The following is a 22,840-nucleotide window of genomic DNA, read 5'->3' on the forward strand; positions in this document are numbered from 1 at the left end:
GTTTGTTTCCTGGTAGATTGGTCATTTTGTTTAACTGTATTGCTACATTCAGGGATGAGGAGCCTAAAATCCGTTTACCTATTTTATATGATCTCATAAACATGAATGTGGTGAATTCATATGAGTCAATAAAAACAAACTGATACGAGTTATGAACAGGGGGAAGGTAATGTTCGGGGATAAAACCACCTGAATACCTCTCTGAGACAGATAATTGAATTTTTTTTCTATTTGTGTCTGTTTTCCTTATGATGGCCGCCAACTGGAGGTCAGAGTGTACCCTTCTTTTCATTTATCTCCGCATTGCTCGTTGTATCCAAATATCTGCTGCCGCGACCCCATTTGCCCCACGGGGCTCTTTTAACTTTGATCTAATCTAATCTAATCTCGCTTTCTCTCGCCTCTCACGCTTTTTTATTTCCTCTCACCGTCGCCGTGGCCGCGCAGCTCGGCGCGCTCCCGTCATCGCGTCGGGAGGCAGCCCGCTGGTCCTGAAGCTGACGAGGAGGATGATGATGATGATGGCGGTGATGGAGGAGCAACGCTGAGTTCGCTCTCCCAGTTTTCTCTCCCCTTTTTTCCATTCATTCTTTTGATTATTAAAAGACAACACAACATAGTGATACAAAAGCGACACGCCGATTTGACCTGATACCTCTCTCCACCTCCCTCCCGTCTCCTGAGCCGAGACCGAGATGGGGAACGAAGCGAGCATGGAGGGCGGCGGGCAGCCCGGTGAGCCGGGAACCACCGGGATGATGGGGTCGGTGATGCCCGGCGGACCCGCAACGGGACCGGGAGCAGGACAGCACATGAAGCCGGTCAACGGAACCGCTGCCGGGGGAGGAATGGGAGTCGGAGGGCCCGGGATGGGAATGACGAGGTAGGAGCAGCAGCGGTAGAGGTGTTTCGGGTGAATGGGCTGGGTGAACTGGGTACATCCCAGTGTGTGTGTGTTTTAACACGGAAACGGTTGGTGGATAACACGACAACAGATGTAGTTTGGTTCAGATTACACAGGGATGGGATTAACCGGGTGTTACAAAGTGCTCCCCTCTGTAAGGAGGACATATGATGGGGTGTTGTAAGCAGGAGAGGAGTGACATCCTCCCGCGGCAGTCTCCGGACGCTGGGATGAGAAACCCGGGAGCTGTCCGCGGTGCTGAAGCGCTACACGCTGCAGCGCGGAGCCCCGGTGGCTCATTTGAACATGTTTCCCAAAATAGGTTTGACATTGCATATTAAGGTGGCTTACAACCACCACAGTGCCCGTGTGATCCGTGCTACGGCTGTCATCGGTTGTGTGATATTTTTTTTTACTCCGCTGGTGTCATGTGCTGTAATAGTATTTCCTCCTTCCTTCAGCTCGGGCTGTGCTTTGTCGTAGTGTGTTGCGTTAGACACGTACTCAAAAAAAACAAATGAAAAAAATACACAACTGAGCGCTCGTTTCTATCTCGGAGGTGATTTCCAGCTGAGATGTTTGAGGGTGTCGTTTATGAAACGTGACCAGGGGACGTTTTTGTGGTTTGTGATGCAGGTGGATGCTTGAAGCGTCTTAATACTCTCGCTTGTTTCCGCATGGGCGAGGGGGGGGGGGTTGCTCAATGTGTGTGTGTGTGTGTGTGTGTGTGCGTGCGTGCGTGTGTGTGCGTGCGTGTGTGCGCGTGTGTGTGTGTTCGTACGTGAAGGGGCTTGCCTGGCTCTGTAGGCGTGTGTTTGATGATGTGTGTGTGTGTAGTACTGGTACTATCAGCAACGCCAACGTTTCCCGTTAATGACGTAGAAGCGACAGACATACGGTGCTTACCGACATACCATATATACCATATTATATACTATACTATATACCATATAACATACTATATAACATACCATATACCATATATACCACACCATACACCATATACCATACTATATATAATACCATATATCATATACCATATACCATATACCATACCAGTCCAGCCCACACCACACTGTAAATCTCAGCCAAATCAAAGCCAACTACTGTGCCTTATGGCAGAGGTATTCAGACAGAATTACCTCCTAAGCCTACTATTTCTTTTTTAAAGCTACCTCAGTGTGTATGATGAATTGAAAACAGCAAAATCCAATTTCTGATCTCATCTCACAATACTGATATTACCAATGTACAGCGTCTCCCAGTGCAACATCTACTGCATGCAAAAACAGGCTATAAAATAACCATACTATGCCATGACATAAACAGCACTATGACATACACCATATGCCATATACATCTTGCTATTCCATGCACACACACAACCAGATCTCATAGGAAAATGTAATTTTTAACATCTGTATATATGAAAAATCATCCACCAATTTGAGCACGTTTTATTTTTCTAATCAAAATATGTGCAACCCTGTTCTCACTGTAATATGACTGTCAGCATTTTTCAAGGACAATCATATGAAATATCATTTTTTTGTACCCTGGTTAGAGGTTCTTTCACCATACCATCTGATGACATAACTCTGCATAAAAGCTATATTCCCTAATGTAACTTATCATGACCTGACATAACATCTGCACAATAGCTGTACAGTTTACACAAATCCTACCACATACAGCTTGCTCCCATGCAGCACCACACCTACAGCTCCACTCGCCTTTAGCTCGGCTCAGCTAATGCAGATGCTACACACTCTCTTGTCTTTCAGGAATCCCAATTTACTGTACCACCTCATGATCCATGAAACCCTCCTGCAGCCAGGCTGCTGTGCGGAGACCTAATCAGGTTGACTTGTAATGGAAATAATGCTGGAGTAGGGCTACAGCTGGCCTACACACTCCAGGGTCTGTGTGTGTGGGTTTTATTTAGGACACATCCCAGGTTTGATTCATGCCTTTGTAGGAGAGAAGAGCAGAGCAGCACAGGCCTATCCATCATTATATAACACAGGGACTCAGAAAGCAGATGACAGCTTCAGCTGCATTACTCTGTTTAGGGGAATTGCTGTGATGTAGTCTTCTGCTTTAGTTCACTTTTCAAATTCATTCGGAATAAAACAGTTTTATTTATTTTTTGGGGGGTGGGTTGGGGATTGCAGCATGCAGTGCATCAAACTGAGTATTAGAAACAGCGTAATACAAGGCCATGTGAACAGACTGAATCACGTGCAGAGCGTGTTTGCTCCTCCCCTCTCTTACTCTCACACACACCAGCCCTCCCTCTTCTGCACTGCTCTGCCTGACTGCCTGCTCCTATCACTCTCTCTCTCCCACTCCCTCGCTCCATCTCCTCTGCACACTCGCATGCTTTGCCGCCCTCTTTTGCTTCTCTCTCCCTCTTTTTTTCTCTGTCTCTACATCCTTTGCACACTACTTAATATAGGAGAAAGGACGTCGTTCTCGCTCTTCCCCTCTTCCTCTAAATTACCACACCACTCAGTTGTGATTTTGTCCTATTTATGCTGATAATGTAAAGCAGCATGGCAAAGGTATGCTTGTTTTTCTTTAACACATAAGACCGCCATAAACCTAATAGAAAGACCAAATCAACATTGCGTTAGTCTGTCTCTCAGTGCTTTCTGATTGTCCTTCCGTGTCTGTGGCACTCAGCCCCAAGCCTATTGATTCCTACTGAACATATGCCCTACAAATAAACTGTTTTGTTTAAAAAGGCTCAGTAAATTTCTAAAGCACCGGGGCACAGTAGTTGTTAGCAAATGTTGCTCAAACAGGAGTAAATAATTGGACTATTGTGCTCTTTAGTATATTTTAGGCACCAAGACATGTGGGATTGACTCAAAATGAGCTATGTTCATGGTAATGAAGGAACATTGATGCTTTTTAAGAGTACAGTGGCACAGAGGAATAAACTAGATGAGGTTTGGTTACACTGACAATACGTGTTTGTAGGCTCAATTCATTGCTGGCTTTGGTTCTGTAAAGGAATTTGTTGACAATAAGAAAAATGCAGAATATTGCCAGCAATAGGTTTTAACATGCAGTACATGTAAGCTATTTGTGGTCTTTACAATGATAAGTTATATGCAATGTAGAACAGTTCTGTTTATTTGCCTTCATGTCAGTGTCCACCTTCAAATAGAACCAAGTCCTCCAAATCAAATGAACCAATCCATAGTTTGTCCATGTATGACACACAGAAGCAATGATATTGTCTGTGCCTTCCAAAGCTATAACAAATCACTGTGAAAAATAAACAAGTTTCATGATGTGTGAACATTGGGCAAGGTTTTGGTTTGGGTTAGGCTAAGTTTTGGGCAAGGTTGTGGTTTCGGTTTAAATAAGTACTTACGTAGTTAAGTTTATGGAACAAAAACGTGGCACCCAGGTAGCTTGGTAACTTGGTAGAGTTCTTGCTGCAGCGGCCATGGGTTTGATTCCAACCTGTGGCCATTTTCTGCATGTCATCCCTTGTCCTCCCTTTCCTGTCACTCTTCAGCTGTAACTATCAATCAAAGGCAATAAAAATCAATAAAAATATTTTTTCAAAAAACCCCAAAAATCTGAACTGTACTTCTGTAAAACAAGAAACAAACAGCGGTCTCTCATGTTGAAGTCTGATGGTTTGCTCGACCTCCTCCTTACACAGACATTGTTGCTCTATAATAATGTCACCTGACTTCCTCCTTTGCTCACATCATAAGTGCTACTGCCACTAGAGGGCTTTGTCACTTTAACTCAAAGACATGCTGTTTTGGGGCACTTGCTGAAACAACTAAAGCCATCACACTTCTTGAGAGCACAGTTTCTGCAACTATACTGCACATTTGCTGTTCCTGTGAAAATCCCTCCCCCTCTATCTCTCTCTCCCCCCACCCCCTTTTAGACTAATAGCCAGCAGCCTATAAATGGCTCTGCCTTTACAATGAGATACAACCTTAGTGCTATAGGGTATGTGAGTACAGATAAGGAGAGAGAGAAAAGGAGAGATACTGAGAGTAAGGGAAAGTGGAAGATAGAGAGAGAGCTGAAGGAGGTGAAGTGAAGGAAGAACAGAGGCTGGTAGAAATAGATCAAGTGTAGCCTGCTGTACAATAGGACAAACCCTAATGGGCTACAGGAAGGGGGAAGGGAGTGAAGGGGGGAGTGATAAATCAAAAGGTGTACATCCAAGAACAACCAGCAATATAAACAAAAGCACATTATATTGTCAGGAAAACTACAGTCTTGATCCTACTTAAGATTACCATCAGACTAAATTGGATGGTTCATCAGTGATTTCGAATTTCTGTCCCTCCATATAAACAATTGATGCAACGTGTTTAGGCACACTAGTTCCAGTGCAACCCCATCCCCGGTGCAGCCCTGTATCCCTAGGAATTACATTTGTATAGGATGATTCCACACCTCACGATTTATGTGCCATTTTCAGTTTAAAGCAGTGTTTTTGTAGCAAGGCAAAAAAATCAGGCTGTGTTCAGAACAGCTTTAGCCCTGCATGAAAAAACACAGTGTCATCATTTATGTGAATGAGGCCAGTCCGCCCCTGTGTTGCTTTAATGCAGATTTCTGTCTGAACGCCCTCTAAGGGTGTGCAGTTTGGGGTGGCAACTGACTTGTGGTAGAGTTTCCTTCCTAACACAGACTTGGGTTTTTTTTATTAATAGTAACTGATTTCCATTAACCTGTCCCACATCTTTTAGTTGGCTGATCATACCCTAACCATGGTTTATTTGCCTTAATCACAATCTTTCCCTAAACTTAACCATAGAACACTGTGCAGATATTGTAGAAAACAAGGATTTAAAAAAATATTGGCAGTGGTCATAAAAAACTGTCCTCCAACCTAAATGACAAAACAGGTTGTTTGTCATTCTCTTCTGAAAGGATCAAACTACTCGGTTAAAAGAGTTCTCCACAGAAACATTGTCAAACTCACAATAGACTGTTAAAAAAGTATCAAATTCCATACATTCTTCTTCCTTGTTAAAATGTACTGACTACTGTACATTAGCCACAATGTAACTTGCCTGCCGACAGTTTGTTGGAGATTCAGGCGCATTATGCCAGTAGCACCTAATGTAGCCTGGAGCTACTAGAGTCAAGCAGAGATGAGGAGAGAGCTAAAGAGGTCTGGTAAGCTCACTTCTTTCAACTCGTCTCACTTCCTCTGGAGCCAAAAACAGCTCTATACTAAATATCTAACTAAAAATAACTTTTTTTTTACATAATATATTAGTATTCCCCAAGACCTGTAAACCCGATGTGTAAACTCTGAAGACTTTCCCTTTTAACATCCAATCTTTTGTGTCAATAGTGATGGGCTGTGGTTCACATGCTTTGTTGACACATCAACCAACTCCCACCGCCTTATGAAGTCCTTGGGTGCTATAACAACGTCACACAACTTCTGCCGTTGTTCCTGATTTGACAAAACTCAGTATTCACATGGCCACGAGAAATCAAGAAAACATATGTTGTTGGTGTGATGTGTTTTCTGGTGCATTGCATCATAAATTTAGTGTTATTTAGAATTAGTTTTTATTGTTTTTCTTTTGTAAACAGTATTTAAATAAAGCCATACAAGTAAAGTAGATTAATTTTGAGCAGAATAAAGAATAACGAGGAAGCTGGAAGATGGAACGAGCAAAGATTTCATAGAAGAATTACACAGGGAGGGCATTTGATGTACAGATGGAGCCTAATTTACACCAAAGAGAGAGAGAGAGGGATAATGAGCTAGAGTGCACAGATAAAGGGAGGAAAAACACAAAATAAAAAGAGAACTCAAGGAATGTGGTAAGATTATGAGGTGAGAAATGGCGAGAGAAAGAGAAGAGGGTGATGGAGAGTATTGATATCCAGATGGCCAAAGAAAAAGGAGTTAGAAAGGAGTGATAGCAAAGCAGAGAGAGAGCGAGAGAGAGAGAGAGAGAGAGGGAGAGAACCTTGGATCTATGGCACATATGGAGCACCATTCCCTCGCTGCATCACATGTTCACTTTACATCTGACTCAACTCACGCACACGTTTGCAGGCCTATTTGTCACATATAGGCGATGGTGTGTATTTGTATACATTTGTGTGAATGTGTGTGTTATGCATGACTACTTCACTGTTTTGTGTATATGATCAGTGACTATGAAGAGCTGCTCGATGACTTACTTATTAATTTATTCCCTATACACACTTATCAAGCTGTGTGTAAGAGAGAGAGTGTAGGAGAGTGTGAATATGGGAGTATGCTGGAGAGAGATAAAGAGTGTGTGAACATACAGTTTGTGGTTGTATCTTTTTCTTTCTCTAACATGCTGCACACTTGAGACCAATTTTCACTTTCCAGGGAGGTTTGCATGTAGGACGTGTGTGTGTGTTTTGTGTGTGTGTGTGTGTGTGTGTGTGTGTGTGTGTGTGTGCGTGTGTTTAAGTGTGACTTTGTTTTTTCACCTCCTGCAGAAAAGCAGCAGCCTGTCACTGCTGTGTTCAGTGTGAATGTACAGGGCAACTGAGTTTGTTATCGAGGCTTTTTGCTGACAGTCCTGTCAAGAGTGACGTGATTTTTTTCCCCTCACATCAGCAGAGGAACAAACGCTGATACAATTCAGTTTCTGATGTGCTGAGTGGGCTGATTACGGGCCGTCTTTTAGCCTTTTGTTGTTGAAATCGATGGTGAGGATGAAAATCATTGGGTGTGAAGCTTATAGATGTAGGCTGACCAACATTTCAATTTGAACAGATGCATTGTTGGCAATGTACAGTTAATACCACAGCTGTGAGTCTGTTTATTTTTATCTAACATCCAAACTAACTTACACCATCACCAATACCTCTAAAATTGAAAACACAGGGCTGGAACTTCACTGTCAAATTGATCAACAGGTCTTTTGATACAAGGACACACACAACCCCCCCCCCCCCACACACACACATAGTTGATGCCTGCGGCTGGATAAGAGGTTGAATTGGCACTGAGACTATACTGTGCAGTAAATGTGGCCATAACCAAATAAAATGAGCTAAAGGAAGCTGAAAAGCTCTGTAGAGCTGCAGAGTTGGGTGATAACACAAGCATATTACACATTGATTTCATTCAGTATCGATATTTTTTTATATTTTGAATGTCAGTATTATTTGTAAGAGCAGCAGGAAAAAAAGCCAAAGTTTTCAATTTTTAATATCCACATTTTAAGAGAGTTAATGAGCTCAATCAATCCACAGAGGACATGTGACACTAAGTGACAGCTTAAGCAAAAACAAAATTTGAATATTCTGTTTACTTCCTCTCGGGGGAAAGATCTGTGACTTGCAGTAAACAGCTGGATTCCACTGGTGGCTACATATTGTACCTAAAATAACTTTGGACCCTGAAGCACTGAGTTGCACTCAAGACTGCGGACTTTGCCTTTTATCTTTTTAGCAGTCAGCTTGTTTGTTTTTGGAAGGTTAAGTTACATAATAGATAAGATACTGTATGTTTATTGTTGGGGTTAAAAATGGTTTAATTTATTCAAGGGCAGTTGGACATCTGAGATCAAATTTCAGCTGATTTAAGGCCTCACAATTGTTTTTGGAGAAATCAAACCCCAGAAACAATTCAAGCAATATACAAACTAATACATACTAATTTGAATTTGGTCATTTCTTATATTAAAGGCTATACGTCAGAGCTTACATGAATGCACCAATACGGAAATATTTTTTTCATTTAAATAGGACTTTAAACACAACAGAGTTGATCCAAAGTGCTTTGCAGTGCCCAGAGAAACACAAAGAATTAGATGACAGGGAAATAAAAATGCTCTATATACATTATATGTGGCTGAAAATGGTCACAGAGACTCCTGCTGAGACAACAAATGAGAAATCAGAATCAGAAAAAAAACACAGCAGCAGGTTAGGTTCTGCCTTACTAAACTGTTTTTTGTCTCAAGCTGTCACTGACTTATGGAATTTCATCACTGTAAATTCTTTCTCTTTCAGTCATTCAGTGTGAAAGTTTACACCATATAGCTGCAAAACACTGGGCTGAGATTGTACATCCACTTTCTGACTCTTACCCAGAAGCTGAGAAGATTCTTAATCACCATCTTTAATCACATGAAGGTTCGCTGACCTCATCCTCATAATGACCTCCAAAAGTTATAATGGATGTGTTAGAGACCCATTGTGAACAAAAATGGAGGAGACTGCAATTCTATCTGGTGGTGCGTTAGTGTGTGAGCTTGAGAAGTGAGATCTTTACGGATTGTGTGTTTGTGAATGTGCGAGAGAGTGGGCGAGAGACAGACAGAGGCTCTCTATATATTTACACGCCCTGTTATCAGAAGGCCATGTTTGCGGCAGCCTCCAAGTACTAAATGTGTTTGGGTGGCTGCATCGGAAGATAAGATGGCAATAAGCACAATATCACTGCCCAAGACAGTATTAGTTTTCAGCAAATAGATGCTGTCGCCGGAGTTTATGAGCAAAACCCAGAAATAGATTGAAAAGAAACGATACGGCTACCTGAGCAGGATGAGGGGTGAAATCTGTGGAATCACAGGGAAGACACTGGCGGATAATGGATTATCTGTCGGATTCTTTAACCAGAAGATCGAAAAAACAGACAAAACTGCAATTGCAAAGTGAATGCAAAGTGAGTCCTGGTGTACGTAGACAGAGCGGGTGAACATTACAAACTATTCCTGCCTATTTCCTGCCTTTACTATATCCTATATGACAAACCTGAAGCCAGGCATGAGAACGGAGAGAGACTGAAGCAGCATATTTAGCTAGGATGGTTCCAGACCAGGGGTAGAAGCAGATGCTGTAAATATTTGGGGCTTAACCCAAACCCTACAGCAGCTGTAAACAAGTCACCATTACTGCCGTGGCTGCTCAATACAATATACACGTGTTTGAATGCAAGCTGTTTTAAGAAGTGTACAATTTTCTACTTTTCCCTTTCCCCCCTTTCTATGTAACCTTTTTTACATCGGTATTGGGAAGAACCTGTGCAGTTACCAGCTGCTCCAACAGTAGTGACAAACTTCGACTTTGGAAAATTACCTGAATGTCAAACACAAAAGCGTCAGACCATACACTTTTCATGTATTCATGTTGGTAAGGGCAAAACAAAAAGAACCCATAATAGCAAACAATTTTTTTGATACTGCATAATAAGAAAGACAAAACATGTCCGCGTGTTCTTCTACACTGTAAATGAATAAATATAGAACAAATAAGAACTCTTTTGTTAGCGAACCAGTTTGCTTCTATTTGGTGTTTAATACTCAAAAGTCTTGGGGTGGAATATCACTTTGAAACATGGTTCATGGCTCACAATGTTACAAAATTCAATTAATGGACAGAGGAGGAAAAAAAAATGTTGCACAGCATTTTAGCTATGAATTTGAATCTATGAAACTTTTGTAGCTCATATCCGAGACGTGTTGGAGCTTGTCACACCCTTGAAATCTCTGCGAATGAAGGATCAAAAGTCCAGATTATGGAGGCTTCCTGGTTTTGGCTGTCAGTCCCTTTTCCAGGGCTCAGTGAGGATTTGTAACAGACACCAGCCTAGTCGGTCCTGACCTCATGTAGTGAGCAAAATGCAGCACTGCCTGAAACACCTCAGCCAGAACTGAAAGTTTCCACAGTGATGCCAAGGTGGGGTATTCACACCTTAAACAGTATTAGTCCTGTGTCTACCACAGGGTCAAATAGGGCTTTCAAGGACTCAGACACTATTAGTCTCCACTATATACCAAATGGAGCTTACAAAACATTGCTCCTTTTTTATGTAAGGAAATAGTTTACTTACTTCCTGTTTCTCTCTTCGGGCCATTACACAACAGAGAAAATCTCTGCTAACCAGAGCTTACTGATTAGCCCTTCAAGGCCAGAAAAGGGCTATTCAAAGCTTAATCATCATTCATGTTCCTTAATAACCCCTCAAACCACATAATTAAGATTCTATCTACCCATCAGAGACCATTTGTTTGCTGAGCTATTGGCTAAAATAGACATATATTACTTTTGATGTGTCTGAAATTAGAGTTAGGATTTGAGATCATCAGTTCATAATCATCTTTTGATTATATAAAAGTATTTAAATGTACTTATTTTACATTTCTTAAATGAACATACAGATACTTGTTGTAAAAAACCTCCCAATAGGCACTGATTGAATATTTTGAAGTTGGCCCATGTAGAAGTAAAGAAGTAAAGCCATTGAAATGCTACAGACTACAACCTAGATGTCTTGAAAACTCTAACTTATTAACCAAACTTTACCGTCAGTGATACTTGACGTCTAGATACCTTTTGGCCTGTAAATCACCAATCTGTCATTGCCTATTGGACGTCAGGACTGTGTCCATATTAACAGAACACAGTTTGCTTAAATTTGCTGCCAAAGGGCGGCAGTGAGCACACTGAGACTAAAAAGTCTCTATTGTGTGTTGGCTTAACTGCTGCTGTGATTTCTTATCAATCGGTGGGATTGGGATCAAGTTTTTTTCTCTCTCATTCCAGCAGTCAGAGGATACAAGAGAAACATTAGACATGTTTTTCACTGTGCTAATTAGTGGGACTAGAATTAAGAGTTCTCCTGTTCATCAAAATACAGACTAAATGCACAAAGGGACACTTTTAGAAGTTGAGTTGGCAAAGTGACAAAAATGTATTTTCATGCTACAGACAGAGCTGAGGTTTGCCTTATAATGGAGCTTTGTATTAGTCATTTTTGGAAGGCATTTAGAATGATATAATAATATAATAATATTATTATATAATAATAATTAAGTGTAGTTTTACATAAATTTGCACTCTCCCTGGACAAATGTCACAACTATTGGTGTCACACGGAGCGTTTCCGTGTCATGTGATCTAACTGCGGGTTGAGAGGTCTGCTCATCCTGCCAAGAAAACCTTTCTGGGCGAAGCTCTGGTATTAACAAATTGATCAGCGCTGTGACCTGACGCACCGTGAACATCTGCAGGGTCAACAACCCAACTCCACAGCTCCTCTGTCTCTGCCAGAAAGCAACACGACAAGGGACGATTAATAAACCAGCTCTGGTCAGGGTAAATTCTCCAGACACTGAGACTGACATACATAAGCCTGCCCTGACATTTACCTGGCTACAGGTGCTCAGTCTACCTTTGGCTTGGATTTGCCATGAGGAACAATGCAGGCTTGGATTGAAGAGGCTTAATCCATGTAAACCTGCCATAGACAACTATTAACAAATAAGCCAACAGTAAGCATTGAGCTATTTTACCACAACGGGTACAGGAATGATTGCTCTGCACAGAGCAGAAATATATAACAATACAATCAGTGCACAATGACAGATTCAAGAGAGAAACTGTCCTCAGTATATCTGGTTGTGTCTGTTTTGTAGGTCAGGTAATACGTCTGCCAGACGACACTGTTTGTGTCTGAACCAGGACGTCTGGCCTCCACTTCACCCCTGTGTTGTAAAGAGCACACTCATACATAAGTATGGGGCGGCTCTGTGACTCAAAGCTAGAGCAGGTTGTCCTCTAATTGGAAGGACGGCAGTTCGATCCGCGTGTCAAAATGTCCTTGGGCATGATACTGAACCCCAGAAGGCTGTGCCATTGGTGTGTGTGTGTGTGTGTGTGTGTGTGTGTGTGTGTGTGTGTGTGTGTGTGTGTGTGTGTGTTTGTGTGAATGAGTGAATAGTGTTGCACTTGCAATCATGGATGATTATGTTGAGTGTCACACTTTTCGTAGCTTACCAGTTAATTTAAAGCAGGGATTTCAAACTGTCTAGTGGCCGTCTGCCTTTTTACGGTTCCCTAGTTGTTTCATATCAGTTTATGAAACAACAAACTCTCCATATACAATTATAACTATTTTGAAAAATGTATTTAGTTTGGCACAAATGTATGCAAAACCTCCAATTTGAGTTTGAGACCTCTGATTTAAAAGGGTGTGGCAGTTAATTTAAAAGTGATTCCTCACCACTGAATACAGTGGGTGTAGTGGTCACCCTGCGTGGAAAAAAAACACTTTCAACACTTGAATAGTTTAATTACTTTTGGCCACAGTTAATGTTTTTTGTCTAGATGCTGGTTTGAAGGCCTTTTGGCATTCACAGAAATAAAAATCCACTGCAAGCACTGAATACTTTGGTAGGAAATGATAATGAATACTGGCAAAAGATATCAACTTAAAATATCTGACTTCAAAAACTAATATATATTGATCCCTGAGGCAATTAATTCATTTACAGACTCCAGGGTGTTAGATTGTAATTTAGCTGATATGTGCCAGTCAGGAGAGTAAAAAAAATGTTCCATCAAGAAAAAGCCTTCAGTGCTGTTCTTTGCTCTTCTTTAAATAAAGAAATATTCTCACACACATTGTCACAGTGTTCAGGGGTTCAAATCCCACAGACTACAATATGGAGTGTGGACTGGTAGCTGGAGAGGTGCCAGTTTCACCTCCTGTGCACTGCCGAGGTGCCCTTGAGCAAGGCAACCTAACCCCAAGAAACTGCTCATGGGCGCCGCTAACGTGGCGAGCCCATCACTCCACCATCTTTCTCCCTGTTGCATGTCCACAAGTGCATGAAGTGTGTATTTCAGCCTGTGTGTGTGTGTGTGTGTGTTAGAATAAAAGAGAGTGAAAAGAAGAATTTCCCCAATAGGGGATTAATAAAGTATATATCTTATCTTATCTTATTGTTCCGTTACTTCTGTGGTTGGACATAGGCACATAGCTTTCTAGCAAGATGGATTCTTGCATGATTTTGTGATCTTCCAGCTGTTTCTGCAAAGTTACCATTAAGGTTTCAATTAAACTGCAATTAAAAAACAACATACATACAGGTAAACAAACAAATAAATAGTTGCACATGTTGAGATTTATTTATTGGAATATTCTTGGCAAAAAAAACATCAGGTATATTTTTTTATGACTTTTATTATATTTCCATACTGTGATGGTGCCTGTGGGTAAATGGCACCATACATTTGCTGTTTGTTTCGTTCAGCTGGGGATACATTTCCTCTGACTTTCATTTGTTTGTCAGAGAATATTATGCTGTGCTCTGCCATTTTCCCCCCGCTGCACTAGCGAAGGTCAAGCCGTGTTTTCTCATTATGTTGTCGCCACCTGACAGTAAATGTTACCTGTATTGATGCTGTGGCTGAATATGGTTTGTGTGCATGTACTGTATGTGTGTGCGTGTGTTTGTTAACGCCAAGAAGTACAGACACAGCACCACCTGGAACAAACTACAGCAGCACGCTGTTTGTGTTGTTTTCCCCCTGTATTGTGAAGCCTATTGATAAATGGGTGTTCTTTCATAGTCAATAAGTTTCAACCTTTCCTATTTGTTTGTTGCGGAGCATTAAACTGATTTACTGTTCTCTCCTGTATCCTTCACTGTGGTTTATAAAGATGGTAACAAAGAAACAAGGGCTGTTTTCCTTGCTGGAAGCCCAAAGAAACTACAAAACTCAGCACTCCACAGACCCTTAAAACAATCCTGCTCATAAACACCAACCTGTGATTCTAGATCAGTGGTTTTATGTGAGTAAAAGATGAAAACATACAGAGTTTCATGAAGTTTAAGCAAGATTTACTTTGTGTCTGTTCACTGACAAAGCCGAGAGTAGAGTGTCAGTTTTCTTCTGGATGCTACAGTTTAATTTTACACACATTTCTGCTCCTACAGTCATTTGGACTCAGTGGGGGGTTTGGCACAGTGAAAGACACTCAAATAGGATGTTTTTGTTATCAGCATGAAATGAAAAAATGGGATTTCTGAATTTAGGTCACTTTGCTTGATATGTTCAAAGGTTTGCGAGCAGTTTTCCAGCAGCTTCAAAAGGAGCTGCATCGTCTCTTCCTGTTATCGTGCCGACGTTGTCTGATTTTATACATGAATCCAGTAACGAACCAATCCTGTTCCAGTATGGGTAAACAAAAACTCTCAAACTCTCCACTTTTAGAAACATTTTAAATATGTCACCATAAGATAAAGATACAGCATGCTGTCAACAGTTGATTTTGACTTGGCTGGCAATATTCATTTTCATACACAATAAAGTAAGTAAATGGAGCTGAAAATACAGAGAGAGCTGGAGGAAGAGAGGGAATAGAAAAAAACAGAAGCAAGATGAGAGACTGGATTTCAGAGAGACGTGAGTTTCAGTTGGGAGTCGGTCCAATACAAAGTTTATTGTCTGTCACAAAAAGACAAAGATGTTTCGGTCTCTGAGCTGAAACAGTCTATATTTCTCCTCCTGAATGCAGCTCGTACCTGTCACCAATGTGTGTGTTATATCTTCCAGAAGCTGTGAATTACTTGTTTGATGGTATTTTCCGAAAATCTCTGTCTGCTACTGACTTACTCAAAGTTACTAAAGCTTCACTAATACACAATGTGTATTAGGTCTTCAAACCAAGAATTGTACTATTAGAATATTATTAAATTCAATAAGCCGTGCCTGATCTGAGAGTAGATTGCAGTAATCAGAGGTTAACAGTGTTATGCTGTTATTAACAGAAACATGTCATGGGGACCAGAAATAAAAACCTATTTCTTTTTGTACATGCACAGTGTATAGCTCGAGCACTTCCAAGACTTCAAAGGACATGAAACTTAATCAGCAGAAGAGAAGATGAGCAGCTGTAAATCTTTGATAAAAAGTCTAAGGCACAAGTCTGCGGACGTGCTCTGTTAACGGTGAGCTACAGCTAAATCCTACACTTTATTAAAACATTCAGCAGTTTAAAACAATTCACTATAATGAATTTAGCAGCCTTTGTTTCTGACTGGAACTTGCCACAGGTCTGATTCTGGCTGTGTCTTCACCATAGCAACAGTTGCTAAGGCTTTGGTACAGTTTAGATTCCTCATGATAAATCTATGGACAAAAAAAGATGTCTCTGAAACAAATCTGGAAGATTATAACTGATAATGATTTCTATATTAACAATGGCTACCTGTATGCAAAAGTGGTCACTTGTATACTTAAGTTCCCCTCATTTCTACTGAGCATTTTAGTGACCTTCAGCTCACACAGTAGTTTTGGTTTTGGTTCTCTGTCAGCATAATTTCCAGCAGGCAGCTGTTTTCAGCCAAAAAGTTCAAAGAGCCCACTGTGTGGTTTTAACTAGTGCTGTCAAACGATTAAAATATTTAATCGCGATTAATCGCATTAATGTCATAGTTAACTCGCAATTAAATCGCACATTTTTATCTATTCTAAATGTCCCTTGATTTCTTTTTGTCCCTTTATTTTTTCTCATTTTAATGCTCTTATTAACATGGAAAAGTGGATCGGCTTGATTTATGCAAATGTTATTTTTATTGAAAACAACATTAGCATATACTGTAGTGTTCAATTTCACACTAACATTCTCACTTGGAGCCAATAATCTCTCACACAATGTAACACTGTCCATCAATAAAAGGGTGAAAAAAGTACTTTGTCACACAAACAGCCCCTTCAACAGCCCTTTCTAACGGATCGAAACAGGGCGATACAAAATAAAATTACAAAGTGCACATGTAAGGTAAACCAGGACTCAGCCTATAGTGCAGTTAAACCATGGCTTAATACTTTTCTCAAGTTTTGCATAGCAGTCAGGCTACTGCTCTTTATTCACCAGAGGCTCAATCCAGCCTCTTATTTCAGAAAGAATGAACAGTAACAGTTACCAATAAAAGGTAAGCCTACTACTTCTTTGCTTTTAGCTAGTTACTCAAACAGACAAGCCTGTCGACATTTTCAGACAACAAGGAATCCATCCATTTCAGCGTCTCGCGCTCGCCATCCACTCAAAACGTAACGTCTGCTGCTCTTAAACAAGTGTGTGCGGCGTGCCTGTTGTTTTGTTTCCGGTCCAGCTAGATCCAGTGTGGTGGTGTAGTTTTTCTAACGTTACTAGTTGTTGCAACAGCATGTGAAAAAAAACTACAAAGTGTGCTAGGCGTTAATCTTGCAATAAAAAAATTGACGCTGTTAAAATGGGTTTGCGTTTACGCCGTTAATAACGTGTTAAACTGACAGCACTAGTTTTAACCAAAGGAATACATGGTGTTAAAAAATAAAGAGAGAAATGGAAAAAACACCCAGCTTGTAAGTGAAGGCCATGAATCAAACACAATAAAAATTACAAGTGACAAATGTGAGGCGTGTTTCTGCTGTGAAGTGAGCAGCTGTCTACAAGCCCTGCAGCACTACTTCACTTTTGGTACAACACCTCTATGTTTCTGAAGGCCTCGCTGAGCAGTCTGCCCGATTGTCTCTGATTCTGTTTGACAGTCTTGTATGACAGTTAATGAGCAGAATAAAGAGAGAAAGAGAGAGAGAGAGAGAGAGAGAGAGAGAGAGAGAGAGAGAGAGAGAGAGAGAGAGAGAGATAGGTAAATCCAGTAGGACATGTTGTGGCTCAGCAGTTCTGTTGGGTTTTGCCAAGGACAGGCTGCGTATCCTTGCCGTCACACAGCAACCTCGTAACTCCAGTCTCGCCCTCATTGATTGCATTCTCCCGGTATTGAGAAGTGACAGAGTCCTCTGTGTGCTCACTGAGTTTCATGACCTTCAGGCCTCCGCAGCCCAATTAGAAACCCAGGATCTTGTTTCAGACATGGTTGATGCATTAAATCCAACACATGATCAATGTTTCACCGCAGACTTTAACCAGCAACTTTGATTACAAGTGAAATTAGCTCAGTGCTAATTTGTGCTTTGCCAGCTGTGAGCCTCTTGGCTAGTAATGTAATAAAATCAAATCAGCAGTAAATACTTCACGTCCACAACCTAAAGCCTAATGGCACCATTTTCAGCCTGGCACAAATTTTTCCCATCTGTTTCTGTAGAGCAAGTTTTTTTTTCCTAATTTAATCTACCAGCCTGTTAGGACTGTACTGCAGCCATTCAGGCAACTAACTCCAGAAAAACACTTCAGTAGAATCATTCAGACGGAAAATGATAGAAAAACAGTGCCCAGGCTAAAAATGACCTGTGATGCTAATTTTACTGCTGCACCTCATCAAGACAGCTAAGATCAATTCATGAATAAGTAAAAATACAAAGACACAATTTTCCTTCCTTGTGACAAAATAAAACGTAACTCCACTTTTTCAGAGCTTCCTTCTGAACTCACTCAGTTGTCATAGGTGATTCCTGTTCAGTGACTTTGACTGCTCCCCAGTTGAAGAGGGTAACTAGTCTGGTGCCAGAGGAGTTTTCATTCGGGGTTTCCTACAAAAACACACTGTGTGTATTCCTGAAGCCAAAGGCGTTTTTAAAAAAAACTATTTTAAACCGTGTATTATGTTTATATTAAATAACTGCGGCCAAGTGTCAATCAGTGGTATAGCGGTAGGAATATGAATCATGCTATCCATGTGCTCTAGTGTGTGTAGAGGTGTTTTCGTGCGCGTACACAATACAAACAAAACAGGGACCTACTTGTAAAAACACTGCTCTATAGCACTGCTAGTAGTAAACTTCACAAGGTATCGCTAATCAATCAAATTAATGATCTGGAAAGTTTATTCTTGACCTTGAACATAGTAGTTTGACAAAATAATCTTAACCAAAGGTCCACTTATGCTCTTTTTACAAAACTTTCACTGCACAAACTTAAAAAGATCAAGAAATGTGGTGGTAAGCTCCCTTAACAGCTGGTAAGTGGAACTCTAGTTAACTTCAAAATTGTATTTCACTTCAAAGTGTTTGCGTCATATTGTAAGTTTCACACTCTCCTCTCGACCTGCTGTCCTTGTATCATGCTGAGTCAGTATTTAGTCATCGTGTTACTACATCAGTCAACATGTCTTCACGCAGTTATTATTCTGCTGTGTTCAGATTTACACACTCACAGCAAGAAGACACAGACACAGTTACAGACACAGTAAACAGAGAAACCCTCAAGGCCAAATCATAATAAAGATGCATGATAGGAACAATAGAGATAATGATGATTATTGTGGAGAAATAATTTTGCTAATTTTTTTTTTGCTGCAATCTGTGTCAGGAAATAGAAAGTGTTGAGTGAGGTAGTCTCTATTTATATCCCTCTGTCCCATTTACTGCCCATTCTGAGTCTGAGCAGCACAAATTAATCCTTTTATTACACACGCAGCATGAAATAGCCTGCTGCTGCTGCTGGTGAGAAAAAATATGGCTGGTTGGGGGAAATTATATTTAAAACTGAAGAGGGAAGAGAGAATAAGACAGAGATGTATAATGTTTTTTTCAGATGTAAAAAAACAAAAAACAAAATGCGTTCCCGGAAAGTGTAACCTTTAAAAAGTATTACAAAGAGGTAAAATTAAATTAAAAAAAGGAGGGTTGGGTTGCCATAGAAACAGCCAGCTTCCAGAGCATTCCAAAGTACTACATTAAAAATGACCTCCAGAGTTACTCTAAATTAAATTACATTAGTAATTATGATCAGTACATAATTAGTTAGAAGAAATTACTCCAAAAACTTAATCCAAAAAATTAATTCTCAATATCACCTGATTTTCTATTTCCTATCAACCTTTCTCAAAGATGCAGAGGGATGAACGTCATGGTTTGTTTTTTTTTTTTTTTTAGCATATATGGCGTTCCTTGTGTGTGATAGAGAACTAATTAGTATAGTTAGACATAGCTGAACCTTACATTTACTGTTCTAATCTCAAACCACTGGCTATTCTTTTTTGTAGCTCTATGAATAGCAATGTCAGTATATCAACAACTATTGGATGCGTTGCCATGAAATGTAGCGTCCCCAATACTTTGATTTATGACCAAATACCTGAAAAACTAATGAGCCTCAACTGTACTTGTGTTTGTTAGTTAACAAATGTTATCATGCTAACATACCACTGAACATAGTCTTAACATTGTCATGTGAGCATGCTTGCGTTAGCACTTAGCTTGAAGACACAAAGTGTGATATGACCACAAATTTAAAAGAGACAATAATTTGTTTAATAAAGTTGAAAATTAAGCTTCTGTAGTTCAATTTGCTGCATCACTTCTATATCAGCAAAGTATTTCCTGTTTCTACTGATATCTCCTTGATGTGAAAATGTACATTTTTCTTCCTATTTCTATTATAAACATGATATCATGGTCAGCTCAGAGTACCTTCTACTTTCACTGTCAGTGATTAAGAAAAGTCACAGGATGGCAGAAATGTCCTGGGGGATAAAACTACCCACTAAGAGACACTGGGCACTGGTTATATTTAGTTATACTGCAAACTCATAGGCACATACACACACAGTCAGTGATCAGTGGTTAGTCCTCGCCTGGGGGGTTTCATGTGAGGTGCTGTCCAGAAAATATGGGCTTCTTAAAGTAAAAACTGTATGGGAGTCTAGGAACATTTACCAGGTTATATTCCTTTAAACTGGTTTGTTGATTTATGTTTCAGTATTTTCTGTGTTCCTTATTAACATTGTGACTTTTGAGACCAATGGTTCCACCAACTATGGGGAACTACTTTTTTTAAAACTTTTTTTTTACTTGGACTCGGCCTTGAGTCAGTTGGAAAGTCACATATAAAAATGGTAATTGCTAGATTTTTGGTAACATTCACCAATATTGCCTTATGACCTTGGTTGATTAGTGATTAGTTATAGTTTTGAAATAGTTACAGAGATCAGATGTCAAGCTGAAATTGTCAGTTCAAATTATCCAGCCAATTTTTCTCTCTGTATAATCACACCCTTAGAAAAAGGAATTTTTGTCATATTCATCTATAATTTGTTTGGCCTTTGGAGTTAGTTTTTCTTTTCTAGTTTGAGCTTTTCTGTCTTTGTTAAGGTATAAAGAGTTTTGCTGTGAAGCTTTGAGGAGATCAAACCTTCACCGTTCTTCCACTCAGGTGCGTCTCTGATTTTGTGGGTTGAAAATAAGTTATTCCTGCTTTTTTCTCACTTACCCACAATACAGTGCTGCCTTTGTTTTTGTTGATCCCCTCGTGGGCCTGTTGGTTGACTTAATGAGAGTAATTATGAAATGACTCTTATTAAGGCTAAACAGGCTGCTCTGTAAACAAAGATCATAGAGGGAGAGAGAGGAGAGGAGAGACTGGGCAAAGGGCACAAACAGTAAAGGGATTAAGGAGAAAGTAGGGTTTGTTCAACATGGGGAAATGAGAGTGAAAGAGAAAGAGAGGTGTAGAGAAAAAAATAGTGGGCCGTACATTCATACACACTCATATATAAGAGAGGTTTTATTGGCAAATATTGTTCTTGTGTCTCGATGTTTAGTAGTTTTGTCTTCCTGTTTCCTACTGATAAAATACATCAATCTGAGCTGGAGTTGAATTGAAAGGAAGAGTTTATTAAAGATTCCACCAGTCAGTAATAAAGGGCCAGTGTGTAACATGTAGGAGGATCTATTGGCAGAAATAAAATACACTGGCTCCAAATAGGGCCTTTGGTGTTTTTTCGCCAGTTTCACGGCCACCACAGTTTCTCCTACATGCTTGGAAGGCAAGTAGTATTCAGTTTTTTGCAATGTGCAACTTCACTGCTAGATCCCACTAAATCCTACACACTGGTCCTTTAAGTCATTAGTGGACGCCAAAGAGAAACGACCAACTGACTTCTAGTCTTTAACACACACATTTTTGTTGCTCTATATTTGTGAACTAAACATACATGTTTTTTTTCTTTTTTAGGCTTTCATAAATGATGCTATATTTTTGTTTGATAATTGCATATTGGAACTGCTGTGAACCTCGTTTATATGCCATGTCATATGCTATGTGAAGGTTGTTGTTATTATGTTTTGAGGACCCTCATTGACCAAATGCTTTCCCCAGGCACTAAACCTAACCATGAATACACCCCTCCCCCCGTTAGTTCTAACTTTGGGTCCCTGTGTCAATTGTTCCGTTATCTCTTATTAAATGCCAAGGCCAGAGCAATTTACATTTTATAATTTCATTCATTTTGTTGTGTTTTTTTTTTTATCTTCCCGTAAAATGTTACAATGATGACTCATCTTCTCAATGCATATATTTCCATGTATATTTCACTTTCAGCGTCTATTCAGTTCAAACTGACAGCAAAATGGTTGCCTGTTTATTTCTTTTTCATGCATCTCCACACTTTCTTATTCCTCTGTGTTTACACTTGCATGGTCCATCCTCTCTGTTCATTTTTCTCTCTCTCCCGTTTAATGCATTTGTTTGCCTCTCCTCCCGAAGCGACACACAACTGATAGGAATTTCAATTAAAGTGCAGAGGAGATGTCGAGGGGGGTTTCAAAAAGTTCAGTCTGCAGTGAGTGGGAAAGTACCTCAATCCCCCGCTGATGCTCTGGACTCTTCTAAATGCAGAACATGTAGCGTGTTAAAAAGTATTCTCTACGTTTGATATGTACTGTTTCATTTTCACATTTAATTTTGATGTCCTACTTCTATTAGGCATCATAGATGACAGATTACACAGATCTAAGTGTATAAGGGACTAACATCTGTCCTGACATAAACATAGTTACCTCAAATACTGATGAAGTAGATGTTGCTTCATTATGTCCTAGAGTCGGACTGAATTCAGCGAGAAAGTACAGCAGGAGGGGAATCACCTTGATATGGATTTCCATTTGTGTGTGTGTGTGTGTGTGTGTGTGTGTGTGTGTGTGTGTATACATATGTATAAATGTGGGGCTGTGAGGATGTAAGGAGAGAGAAAGAAATAGAGAGTGAGGGATATGTTTCCAAGTGTGGAGCAGCATGCTAAGCAGGGTAATTCTCTGAGACCTTCCCTCTCTCTTTCCCTCTCTCCTACATCTCACTACTTTTCCCTTTGATCATTTTCACACCACCCTCCATTTGTCAGAATTTGGCTTCTTTCATTTCAGTGTCTGAGCCGACCAAGGCGGCGCCTGTAGTCAGTCAGCCAACCCGGTACTGAGACA

At 40.2% G+C, this 22,840-nt stretch overlaps 1 protein-coding gene across 5 annotated transcripts in view; it reads left to right on the top strand.

Annotated features, from left to right (window-relative positions):
- Positions 1–467: 467 nt before the first annotated feature.
- bsna (bassoon presynaptic cytomatrix protein a) overlaps positions 468–22,840 on the top strand; it is a 157,919-nt gene continuing 135,546 nt past the window's right edge. For all 5 annotated transcript variants that reach the window (XM_051424055.1, XM_051424056.1, XM_051424061.1 and 2 more), the window contains exon 1: positions 468–883. In XM_051424055.1, coding sequence (XP_051280015.1) covers positions 696–883 — 188 coding nt within the window. In that variant the 5' untranslated portion in view covers positions 468–695. The remainder of the gene's footprint in view (positions 884–22,840) is intronic.

This window comes from Dicentrarchus labrax, unplaced genomic scaffold, assembly GCF_905237075.1.
Source record: "Dicentrarchus labrax unplaced genomic scaffold, dlabrax2021, whole genome shotgun sequence".
Lineage (NCBI taxonomy): Eukaryota > Metazoa > Chordata > Actinopteri > Moronidae > Dicentrarchus > Dicentrarchus labrax.